Below are 12,917 nucleotides of genomic sequence, written 5' to 3'. Positions count from 1 at the left end.
GACTGAGACTAAAGTTTGTGCCTTCGGTCTTTCTTTGACTAATTACAGTCAATGGCTTTATCAAGGTTCCAATCTCAATATTGATTTCACTTATTCAAACAGTGTCATGGGATGGAAAGGTGCAGAATACACCAAGACACTGTCAAGAATGCAGCCTTATTGAAATCCATAGTGCCAGAATATTACTACCCATAGTGCTAATATTATACCAGCAATAGTGATGCTACTATACATAATGCTATTAAAATGACACTCATACATGTCATACATGTAGCTAAACCCTGGAATGAATTCTAAGCAACACAAGGCTAAGGCTAGCCATACTCATTTGATTACCATTGGCAGAACTTGCCAATTGCAACCCATCCAGGTGACTATGAAGTGTCTAATGGCAATGTTGAGAGAAGAAGTAATGGGATTTCAATATGCCCAATCCTTTACTCTTGTGGAAGAAAAGCCTCCAAAGGCATCTGGCAATGACCTATTGAGAATTGATGCGTGCTTGGCTGAGCCCAATATGCATATGTAAGGGTGTTAGTAAGGAACAGCTGTCAGGTAAACAAGAATTCAGTTGACAGCTACAGTATCTAATATGTATTGAGACCTTTACATGTGTTTCTACTTTTTTAAACATCTAATTAGAGTTCCTTTTAACAACTAAGGAATGAGTGGCAACTACAGTAACATAATATGTAAGGCTGAAAAAAGACACATACCCATCCAGTGCAGCTTATTACCATGTATAGGAACAGCTCTGCCAAAACCAACTAAGCTGGCCACAATATGATTGTTCTCAGTAAAAGAAACAAACTAATCTTGTAGATATGATACCTTTAATGGCTAACAAAAAAACATGATGGTATAGCAAGCTTTCAAATCTACTTAGAATTCTTCATCAGGCTAGCAGCCTTGACACATTGCTGTAACATCATTTCTTTTTGTCAGCCATAAAAAAGGTATCATATCTATAACACAGCTGTGTTTCACTTATTGAAAAAAAATCACATTTTGCTCAACTGACTAACACAGTACCAAATTTTTTTGCCTAAAGGCTGGCCATGCACATTAGATTTTGATTGGCCGAACCCGCCAAATGGTGCCAGGTCCAGCTGATCATCTATAATGTATATGACAATCACCCAATGGCACATTTCTGTTGACAGAACTGAGCAATTGTATTTTTGAATTGGAACATTTGGAATTATTTTGTTTTTTAGGACATAAGCCGCTCTAGCAGCATCATTCTCCCTTCTCTGCATGCACAACATATACATGTTTGGCCAACAGCTATCTTGTGTTTATGGGTAGCCTTCATTTTATCTCAATTGTTTCTCCTATAGATATGAAGTAAAATGTATCTTCTAGATAGTGGCAATATGCAGGAGATACCTTTTCGACTGTGCGGATGTTTGGCAGTAGATACAGATGAAGTTTATACTTGTATGTCAGATCATCCCGGGTAATTGTATTATAGAACAACAGAACCATTCCATGACAAGGGATGAGGTTTATTATTCCCTCTTTTAAAAGGGTTAAGGGATATAAAATAACCCCAATACCAGAGAAAGTGGGATTTTCCAGCACAGCATACATCGCATCTATTCTGGACGGTGACTCCAAAACCAAGTTATCATCCTTGTAGTGGAAACATTTGATCAATGATTTGGCTCCTTTAAAACCTACAAAAATGTTGGAGAGATAGAATTAACAAATAATTAAAATAAAATTAAATTAAATTTTCCTCATTAAAAGAAAAATGATTACAAACATATTAATTATTATCTCCAGCCACCTCCCAGCACCAGACCCAGATAGAAACAAAGAGAAAAGGGGGGAGGAATAACAACATTATCTATTATATTTAGCACTCTACTCTCTTCTTGATTATTCGCAGAAAAGATTTTTTTATATTCTGAGTTTTCTTAACTATAATCAATTTAACAAAATTCTCTCAAATAAACAGAATACAACCATTTTCTGATATGTAAGCAGGGGCGCATGAAAAATACATTTTCCAAAACAGGTTTTTTAACTTTTCAGATCCCAACAAATTGGAAAGAATATCCTAAGATTGTGGAGAAACAGGAGGGGGTCGGGTCATATTTAATCTTCATTCACCTGAAAATTGACCTCCAATAAAATTTGTATTCAGGGCAATTCTATATAAAATACAGAAAATTGGTCTCTGAGTATAAACATTGTGGACACCTAGAATGTTCCCTGTAACCTACCTCATGAAATAAAATTGGAGAAAATAATCTTATAATATTATAATTGCATAATATATAACTAATATTAGTATTCTGTGAAACAAACATAGCATTTCTCAGCATTAAACTCCTTGCATCATTTACTTGACCAAATTTCTCTAGGATACTAAAAAAAGCAGCAGAGGTAATTGCTGAACCACGTGCCATAATCTTTGAAAACTCCCAGAGAACAGAATTCCCAGAGGATTGGAAAAGGGCAAATGTTGTCCCTATCTTCAAAAAAGGGAAGAAGGTAGATCCAGGAAACTACAGACCTGTGAGCCTGACTTCTGTATCGGGAAAGATCTTTGAACTAATTATTAAACAGCATGTATTAAGTATTTGGATAAAAATGGAGAAACTAACCGGAGCTAGCATGGGTTTATAACAAAGATGTAATGCCAGACAAATCTAATTTCCTTTTCCAACAGTATCACTGACTGGGTTGAGCAGGAAAATGTGGTAGATATAGTATATCTTGACTTTAATAAAGCATTTGCCAAAATGTCTTATACCATATTTATTGAAAAAATGACCAAAGATGGGATTGACAAGGCAACAGCTAGGTGGATTAACAACTGGCTACGTGAATGTACTCAAATAGTGGTCATAAATGGCTGCACATCCAAGTGGAAGAATGTATCGAGTGGGGTACCACAATGCTCTGTCCTAGGCCCAGTGTTGTTCAACATTTTTATAAATGATCTGGAGGAGGGAATTGATGGGAAACTGATCAAATTTGCCGACGACACAAAGATAGGAGGGACAGCTAACACTAGGGAAGAGAGGGAGAGTATTCAAAAAAATCTAGAAAAGCTTGAAGAGTGCGCGGCGACTAACAGAATTGTATTTAACATGGAGAAATGCAAAGTCCTACATCTGGGCAAGAAAAATGAAAAAAACACATACAGAATGGTAGGAATTGGGCTAAGCAGCACATGTGAAAAAGACTTGGGTATACTAATAGTTCATAGACTGAACATGAGTCAACAATGTGATGCAGGAGCCAAACAGGGAAAAAGAATTCTAGGATGTATTAAGAGAAGCATAGAGTCTAGATCACATGAGGTCATTATCTCCCTCTACTCTTCCTTAGTCAGACCTCATCTGGAATACTGTGTCCAGTTCTGCGCACTCCACTTTAAAAAAGACCTAGACAAACTGGAGCAAGTTCAGAGAAGAGTTACCAAGATGGTGAGCGGTCTGCAAATCATGTCCTATGAGGAACGGTTAAAGGATCTGGGAATGCTTAGCTTGCAAAAAAGAAGGCTGAGACTTAATAGTTGTTAACAAATATCTGAAGGGCTGTCATAGTGCAAAGGTATCAGCCCTATTCACATTCACAAGGAAAGACTAGAAGCAATGGGATGAAACTGAAAGGGAGGAGACACAAATTAGATATTAGCTAAAACTCTGTGACAGTGAGGGTGATCACTGAGTGGAACATGTTACCATAGAAGGTGATGAGTTCTCCTTCAATGGAAGTGTTCAAACAAAGGCTGGACAAATATCTGTCTGGGGTGATTTAGTGTTCCTGCACTGAGCAGGCAGTTGGACCTGATGACCCTGGGGGTCCCTTCCAACTCTACCATTCTATGATTCAAACTTACTAATTCTTATTCCTCTTTAGACACACAAAATTACTTCCCTCTCCTACTTAATAGATCATTTATATGGGACAATTATTGCTCAAAATTTGTTTAAATGGATGAATTTGAGCGATAATTGTGCAGTGTTAATTAAAAAAAACATTGTTCACTATTTATTCACAAGTCATTCAGTCAGCATTAAAATTGTTGCTGGATTGCTGGCTTCTCATTCCACGTAAACGCTCCCCACTCAGCGCTTTACATAAAAGGCGAAGCGTTGGAGAAGAAGCCCATGAACAGCTGTAAAAGGGCCATAGGTCTTGATTTCTCCTAGAGAGTTGGTACAATTATCAGTTATAATGAATAGGAAGTGCAAATGCTTTGAAAATTACATTCCTCCCCAAACTATTATATCTCTTTTGAGCTCTCCCAAACCAAGTTCTGGGGTACATTCCAAAAACATTTCAACAGATGCCATATGCTTTGTTTAACAAAAGTCTACCCCACAGGTTTCTCCAATCTCTACAGACACGATTGTAAGGTGGTCTTGGTGTTCCTAATATACTAAAATAATAACCAAGCAGCGCAAATAACTCGAGTGGCCTTTCTCCATTCACAAACCAACACACCGCTCTGGTCTATCTCCTCGATATCGACTTAATTTTATGTACCCCACTAGCTTACAGACCCCCCCAGATTACAAATCCTATCACAAAACACTCACTAAAAATTTGGAATTCCATCATATATTCTAGTGGCTTAATCATACCCCATCTACCCCTTCTTTTTCTCCTTCAAAACCCATCATTATTCCCTGGTGACACCTCTCCTCAAACGTGTCAGGTCAGGACTAGCAGGGGTCTCACCTAAATATATTATCTATTTTCTATAGATGGAATTATGCAATTTCCCATCCTTCAGAAAAACTATACTATACCCTCCTAAGAAATATGTAGATACATACAACTCAAACACTTCATAACATCACTCATAAAAAAAAGAAAAACAAGCTGCATATTAACTTTAATACCTTTCAAAACTTTTTGTCTTAAATACTCTGATGCCAGAGGTCATTTCTCAAATTTATGCTAGACTAGCCCATCTCTCTAATCATACTCAATTATTGTATATTTCCCATTGGGTAACAGAAATTGAAAATAAACGTTGGGATTTGGGAATCAACTAATAAAGGCACCCGCAATATACTCATACTAGAAACCTCCTTTAAAACCCTATTCTGATGGTATCTAGTCCCTACCCGAATAGCCCATGCTGTACCGGGATACCTATCGAATTGTTTCAGTGGCTGTCAATCTCCCGGTGACATGATACTCATTTGGTGGTTCTGTCCCTGATTCAAATGCCTATGGATAAAGGTATACTCATTTTTTTCGGTTACAGGTTGGAATATCTGAAAAGTCCTTTTGGAGGTCCTATTAGAGAAAAAAAAAATTCAAATATCTCCTCGGAATCACGAACAATGATCTTTTTCTTTTTCCTAACTACTAAACAAAGAAAGCCTCCATAGACTTTTGGAAGTAAAAAGAAGTTAAACTGGTACTTAATTAATAAAAAATTTGACTTCAATAATTCTTGATCGCCAAGAGGCATTACTGAGGGTCTGCACGGCACAGGTAAATGATATCTTTCCTTCACAAAATAGATCATTAAAGGGGTTGTCCCGCAACAGCATGCGCAGAAGACCTGTGCGGCGCAAGCACGCCGGAGAGAGACAGAAGAGGGAAGACTGCGCAAGCGCGTCTAATCGCGGCAGGAGAAGGCTTTAGTCGGAGCCATGGAGACAGGGATGCCAACGCCGGAGGGGGTAAGTATATAACTTCTGTATGGCTCATATTTAATGCACGATGTATATTACAAAGTGCATTAATATAGCCATACAGAAGTGTGTAACCCCACTTGCTGTTGCGGGACAACCCCTTTAATATCTCTACACATTTACGCACTAGAAAAGCCTTATAATACTGTGTATGATGTGTTCTACATTGTGACTTCATAAGAAAACCCCTCCCCCACCTCCCTTCTATTTCTCTTCATTTCGCATCCCTTTATTAGTTATAAGTTGGGCCCTGACCAGGCCATCATTTGATGGGTCACCACATAAAGGGGTCAAATGCACATCTTTTAGCAGCTCAATAAGCACCTACCAATACTTCATATTTTCTTGTTTTACTGCATCCTGTGTTGATGCACAATATGGCGTTAATGTATTTTTTTCCATCATTGTTCAGTTATTATTGTACTTTTCGAAACTTAAAATAAATACACACAAATGATAAAAAGAAACAATGATCTGTCCATCACATTACTTATTTCTCTTAGAACCCGGCTGTGCATGACATCGGGACTCGACAATTTGTCAATTTTTATCCTACATTATTTTTTAAAGGGCCAACACTTTCAGTATTAATCTGTACTCTTATTTTTGAGCATATTGTTCCAGTCAATATAGGTAAAAGCTGATCGTATGTTGCCTTCCTAAAGTTTAGCATTTTTGAAGCTTCCTGATTATACTTCCTATTGAAAGACAAGTGGAAATGTATTATATTATGGTCACAATTTCCTAGGTCCCCCTGACCTGCACCCCTATTAATCTGTCAGGCCTATTGGTTAATATTAAGTCCTAAATAACTGACCCTCCAGTTGGGTCCTGTACAAGTTGGGTTAGGTAATTACCATTAGTTATTCAACATTTTTCTTGAATCTCTCTATCTTCCAGCATATAACACATTAAGCCTCTTAGAATATACTTATTGGGTCTCACATGACATGGTTAGAAGTAGATGATTAAACAATTCCCTTAAACATTTACTATGATCATTTACAGCATTCTAGGCAACCAACTGGAGTTGAAATATAACAGTTTTGTTCAAACCAGGATTATACCAAATGACTTCTGGTTAATGGCTTTTTCTGAATCTACAGTATCTAGGTCGGCATCCATTAAGAGATTAAAGTCCCCCAAAACCATAACTGGGTAACTCACTTCATTAGAAATAGAACTAAAGTAACACTGCAGTGTTGGGACACAATTCTGACCTAGGACTGGGGGGCGGGGGTACAGCATTCTGCGTATTACTTTCTGACTGACCAGTGCTGAATATGTGCGCAGGTATAGGGCAATAATAATTAACACTACAAAGGAACTGTAGAGTTTAGGTATTCCGAACATTGCGTCGTCTATCTTGGAAGGCTGAAAACAGGATTTGGGACCAGTGGATTGGTGGGACCATAACTGGGCAACTTACTTTATTAAAAATAGATTTAAAGTGGGGGCGTGGCCAAGCAGCCGACCTGACCGGCCGCATGTAAGAGGGGCTCCTGCCTAAACTGACCAAATAACAATCCTGCAGTAATCCTGAGGACTCCCAACCCCGACAGAGCAGCACCGGAGGAGAGGGGGAAGAGACCGGACCCTGAGGTACTTACCCCTGGTGAGCGGAGGACAGCGAAACCGGAGCTAGCGGTGAGCCTGTGGAGCGGGGGGCGCCGCCGTTACGGAGCGTGTGTCACCAGCCGACCGGCGGGCTCTGGACCAGGAGCTGCACACAGCGGAAGGTGAGAAGCGGAGTGTCTGAACCGCCGGCGGGACTGCGGAGTGCTGCGACAACTACCCGACACCGCTGCCAGAAGACCCTGAGGGTGAGCGCGGGAAGCTGCGGCCGCCATCTTGCTGAGAGGATCCTTGTCTGGTGAGCGACTCCTCGAGCCTGCCGCCCCCCTCTGCCGATACAGAGAGGAGAAAAGTCGAGCGCTGGGTGAGGTGTCCGTGGCGCCGGCAGCCATAGCAACGCCGGCGGCGGACTCGTAGCGCCGCGGCTGACACGGCCGCCATCCGGAGCACGGGGCAGACGGGCCCAATAGTGGAAGGCCGCACAAGGAGGCCGCATAGCGGGAGGAAAAGGGCGGGGGCGACCGGCGGCGCCGCGGGGCACTGAGGCGCTTATAAAGTGTCCCCCGGCAGCAGGGATCCGGAAGGAGACCACGGGGAGCCGCAGCTACCGCCACCATCTTGTGGGGCAGGCCCTATCAATAATAACCCGGACCCGACGAGCCTCTACTGAGATAAAGAGGGGAGCGGGCGCCGGGCAAAACAGCCCAAACAGCACAGACAGCCCTACACTTACCAAGGCCGACAAACCCAGTACCAGGTGGATTGGGCAGGCGAGCCTGGCGGCGAGAGGCCAGGAGAAAAGACCACACAGAGATCCCCTACCTGAAGGAGACAAGCAACGCCAGCAGCAATAACCAGTTAAGTGTGCCAGGGGAGAAGGGGGAGAAAAGGAGCAGCAGTTATTATACCTTATATAAACAAGCCCCTAGAGAGTGGGACCCCCCCTCCCCCACAATACCCAAAGAAAAGACCAAAGAAATAGCCCCAGAGTACCCCCAAACCAAGGACGTAAGACCTGCAAGAGACCAATATTGCTGATAACAGAGAATAAAGCAGACGCCACGTGCGTAAGCTCTGCACCGAGTATACGGGTGAATCCAGCACTATAAAATACAGGCAGCAACCGAATACGCCACTAAATACCTCTGACAAAGCAGCATGGGGCCTACTAGGCAGAACGCTACAGCTGATAAATTAAAGGCATTTGCCAGAAATGAAAATCGCAGAGATGCAAGCTCCGACTCCGCGCAGCCGGCCCCGGGGGGCTCAACCCCTCCGACAAAGAACGCTAATCCAAACCCAACAGAAGGGACAGTCCAAACCCTACAACAACTGTCCGACCAGCTGCTGACAGCAATCCAGACATCCACGACTACTCTCACCAGTAAAATTGATGAAGTTAAGATGGATGTCAGTCTCCTCAGACAAGACCTTCAGAACTTAAGAGAAAGAGTCACAGCTACGGAAGATAGAATATCTACGCTGGACGACACTGTGCCCCCAATGTCAGCCGCAATAAGAGATCTTACGCAGAAGGCCGACTATTGGAGACAGAAAGCGGACGACCTTGAAAATCGCTCACGACGCAATAATTTGCGCATAGTCGGCCTGCCAGAAAGAACTGAAGGACAGAGACCGGAAGAATTCTTAGAGAAATGGCTCCGCGAACTTCTCCCTAACGCAGAACTATCGCAAGTCTTTGTCATCGAACGGGCGCACCGTGTGCCAATGAAGCCACCCATACCCGGCGCTCCGCCCAGACCGCTTCTGGCAAAGCTACTCAACTCCCGTGACAGGGACAACATCCTGCAAGCTGCCAGAAAGGGAGGACCCCTACGCCATGATAATGCCACAATCTCCATCTTTCCGGACTTCTCGGCGGACCTCCAGAAGCAAAGGGCCTCGTTCTTTAATATTAAAAGGCAACTTAGAGATCTGCAGCTTCCGTATTCTATGATGTACCCAGCGCGGCTGCGAGTGATTGACGGAGACCGCACCCGATTCTTCTCTTCACCATCCGAGGCAGAGGAGTGGTTGATCGCCAGACGAAGACCAGAGAGACTGTAATGTATATCAAACCCTAACCATTATTTTTGCCCTCCTCTAGATGACGAGACTTTCATACCATATACAAAGGGCCCAACAGGGCCGCCTAACCGTGCTGGGGGCTGCTGACCTGGGGGGGGGGGAACACCCCCTCCCCCCAGAGTGCCCCGGGCAATGGCTACCTCATGCTCGCCTCCCCCCTTCCCCTCCCCCCCCCTAACTATTAATCCCCCCCCCCCCCTTTTTCTTTCTTATTATTATTTTTTCCCCTCTTCCGCCTTCTTTTCTCTTCCTCCCCCCCCCCCATCCTCCCCCACCCCTCCCCTCCCCCCCTCCCCCCCCCCAGATTCTCCTGTTCCATCCCGCCTCTCCGGAAGGGAGTCCACCTAACTAAAAACATAAGGCATGGTCGGTTCACACCACTGTACCAATATCCAAACAGAACCACAAGTATAGCGACGATAGAGCTATGCTAAGTTGGTTACCCCGAGTTAAAGTTAGCCACGAATACTAAAGCAACGAGGATATAGCCAGTATTCAAAACCTGTTTAGTTATAAGTTGTTGTAAGAGTTGTAAGTCGGTAGTACGCTACCATAATGTTTACAGAGTATATGCATCAGATGTTCAATGTTTCTCCTATAAATGTACTGAAGTGTGATTACATGGCGGATGGGAGAGATGTGGCGGGGCGTGATGGGGGGTCTCCCAGCGGTCAAAACGACATAAACAATCTCATCCGGACCCAATTTAACCATCTTCGCCAATGGCTGAGATAACTTTTGTGTCCTGGAACGTCAGAGGCATGGGATCCCCCAGGAAGCGAGTCATGATAAACTCCTTAATACGCTCCTGGCGACCACATGTGCTGTGCCTACAGGAGACCCACCTCACGCCCGAAACCTCTAAATGCCTGCTAAAGCCATGGGTTCAGTGGTCAGCGCACTCACACCATACATCGTACTCCAGGGGGGTGTCTCTATTGATAGAGAGGTCCATCAGATGGGAGGTAGAACAGTTAAAAAGAGACTCAGAGGGTAGGTACATCTTTGTAAGAGCCAAAATAAACAATGAACCATATGTACTCCTATGTTACTATAACCCACCAACAACGTCAACAGCCCTGCTGGCAGAAGGCATACAATTTGCCTCATTCACACCAGATGTAACGACTATATGTATGGGGGACATGAATATGGTCATGGACCCACACCTGGACAGATTCGGGGGGGGTGCTCGGGGGGCGGGAGACGGGGGCCCGACCCGATTGGCCTCTGTGATCTCTGTGGCAGGATGGCTGGATTTGTGGCGAATATTCCACCCCCACCAACAGGAGTTTTCTTGCCATGCAGCCCATAATCATGCATTGAGCCGCATAGATTATATATTTGGATCCCCCTTGTTATTTACCAAAATAGAGTCCATAGAATTTCTCCCAAGAGGGGTCTCGGACCACTCACCGCTCTGCATGGTCCTCAAAAAACCAGGCCCCCCTGCAATTAGGAATCAGCGGATACACCCGTTCTGGCTCTCACTGCTTGGCCCAAATGACCGAATAACAGACCAAATTCAGATATACTACGAGGCGCACGAGGAGAGCCGGGATAGGACGCTGGTGTGGGAAGCCTTTAAGCCATACCTTAGAGGATGTTTTAAGTCCTCAATCACTTTCATTAAAAGAACCGCAGCTAAAGAGGAGGAACAGTTAGCGCAACAATGCCAACAACTAGAAAAAGAATTCATAGCCCGTCCCTCAAATGATAAAAGAGATAAATGGCTACAGGTAGGTAGAGAGTATCTGATGCATCTAAAAGAGAAGGCTCAGAGGAGGCTGTTTTTCACCCGCCAGTCCTTTTTCGAGCTAGGTAATCAGTCTAGTAAACTGCTAGCATATATGGCTCGACAGGAGACTACTTCTCCGGCTATACTAAGGGTCAAATCAACCGAGGACACAGTACTCACAGACCCCCAAGATATATTGGGAAGGTTTCAACAATTCTACCAAGACCTATACCAATCCCAGATTAATTATACTCCAGCAGAACTAGAGAACTACCTAGCCAGCATAGCATTCCCAATAATACAAGAAGCACATAGATCCCTATTAGATGGCCCCATTACAGTGGAAGATATACAGGAGGCAATGGAGGGCATGGCAAAAAATAAGACCCCGGGTACAGATGGCATACCAGTGGAAGTTTATCTTCAGTACAGAGAGGAAATAACACCACAACTACTCTCATTATATGAGGATATATTTGAGAAAGGACGTCTTCCAGAGTCGATGCTAGAGGCTAACATAGTCCTCATACTAAAACCTGAAAAGAACCCGGAGGAGTGTGGGTCGTATAGACCTATCTCCCTCTTAAATACAGACTATAAAATCCTCGCCAAGGTATTGGCTCTCAGGCTGAACCAAGCAATTAAGGATATTGTACACCCGGACCAATCCGGATTTATTCCGGGAATGTCTACGTCCGATAATATCAGAAGAACGCAGGTAATTACGCAGGTGGGACGGAGGTGGAGAAAAGGATGGGCCCTGGCCTCACTGGATGCCGCCAAGGCATTTGACTCAGTGGAGTGGCCATATTTGATGGAAGTTCTGCGGAAATTTGGGTTCGGGGAGCCGTTCATCAGGTGGGTCTCCATCTTATATACTGCACCGACGGCGAGAGTAATGACAAACGGCATGGTCTCCACCTCCTTCCCACTCCACAGGGGAACCCGACAGGGTTGCCCACTTTCCCCCCTTCTATTTGCGATTGCTATAGAACCCCTAGCACTAAAAATTCGGCAACACGCATTATACAGGGGAACCCAGATCGGTCCCAGGGAAGACAAGATAGGATTGTATGCGGACGATATAATACTCTACATGTCGGAACCCCAGAACACCCTGCCCCTGGCCGTCTCCCAGATAGACGTATTCGGGAATTTCTCAGGTCTACGTATCAACTGGCAGAAGTCTACCCTTATGCCGCTGAGAGAGGAGGACTGGGGGGTGGGAGAGGTATACCATAACCTGCAAATTGTCCCCCAATTCAAATACCTGGGAGTTTACATTACCAGGGACCACACCCAAAGTTTTAATCTAAACATTGCACCCCTAATAACAACCCTGCAACTAAAATTAAAAGCTTGGAGCTCTCTGCCACTATCTGTAGCAGGGAGAATAAATCTTATTAAAATGATAATTCTCCCCAAATACCTATACCGACTAGAGCATGCAGAAATAACTGTACCACAAAAATTCTTTAAAACCACCAACTCATTAATAACATCGTTCGTGTGGGGAAAGGCTAGAGCCAAACTCCGTATGGAAACTCTACAGAGGCCTAAAGAGCTAGCGGGGATGGCGCTGCCGGACTTCAAAATATACTACCTGGCAGGGCAGGTCCGATATATACGCCACTGGTTGTCGGGCGCCCCTCTCCCGAACTCCGAGCACCACTTGATGTGCTTCCTCTCGGAGGCATCCCTTTGGATCATTTTGGAAAAACCAGGGCTGTTGACGAAACCAATGCTACCCATCCACAGGCTCGCGATAAGTGTGTGGAGGACATGTAGGAAACTGACGGGGCAGGAGGACACCCCCCTGGAAACCCCCCTATGGAACAATA

At 44.1% G+C, this 12,917-nt stretch overlaps 1 protein-coding gene across 1 annotated transcript in view; it reads right to left on the bottom strand.

Annotated features, from left to right (window-relative positions):
* Positions 1-12,917, bottom strand: part of LOC136610335 (uncharacterized) — a 93,915-nt gene that overhangs the window by 9,116 nt on the left and 71,882 nt on the right. The window contains exon 11 of the mRNA XM_066589565.1: positions 1,390-1,679. Within this exon, the coding sequence (XP_066445662.1) occupies positions 1,390-1,679 (290 nt within the window). The remainder of the gene's footprint in view (positions 1-1,389; positions 1,680-12,917) is intronic.

Source organism: Eleutherodactylus coqui, chromosome 2 (genome assembly GCF_035609145.1).
Source record: "Eleutherodactylus coqui strain aEleCoq1 chromosome 2, aEleCoq1.hap1, whole genome shotgun sequence".
Taxonomy (NCBI): Eukaryota; Metazoa; Chordata; class Amphibia; order Anura; family Eleutherodactylidae; genus Eleutherodactylus; species Eleutherodactylus coqui.
Note: the sequence above shows the minus strand (reverse complement) of the source record. Positions and strands in the feature narration are given on the sequence as shown.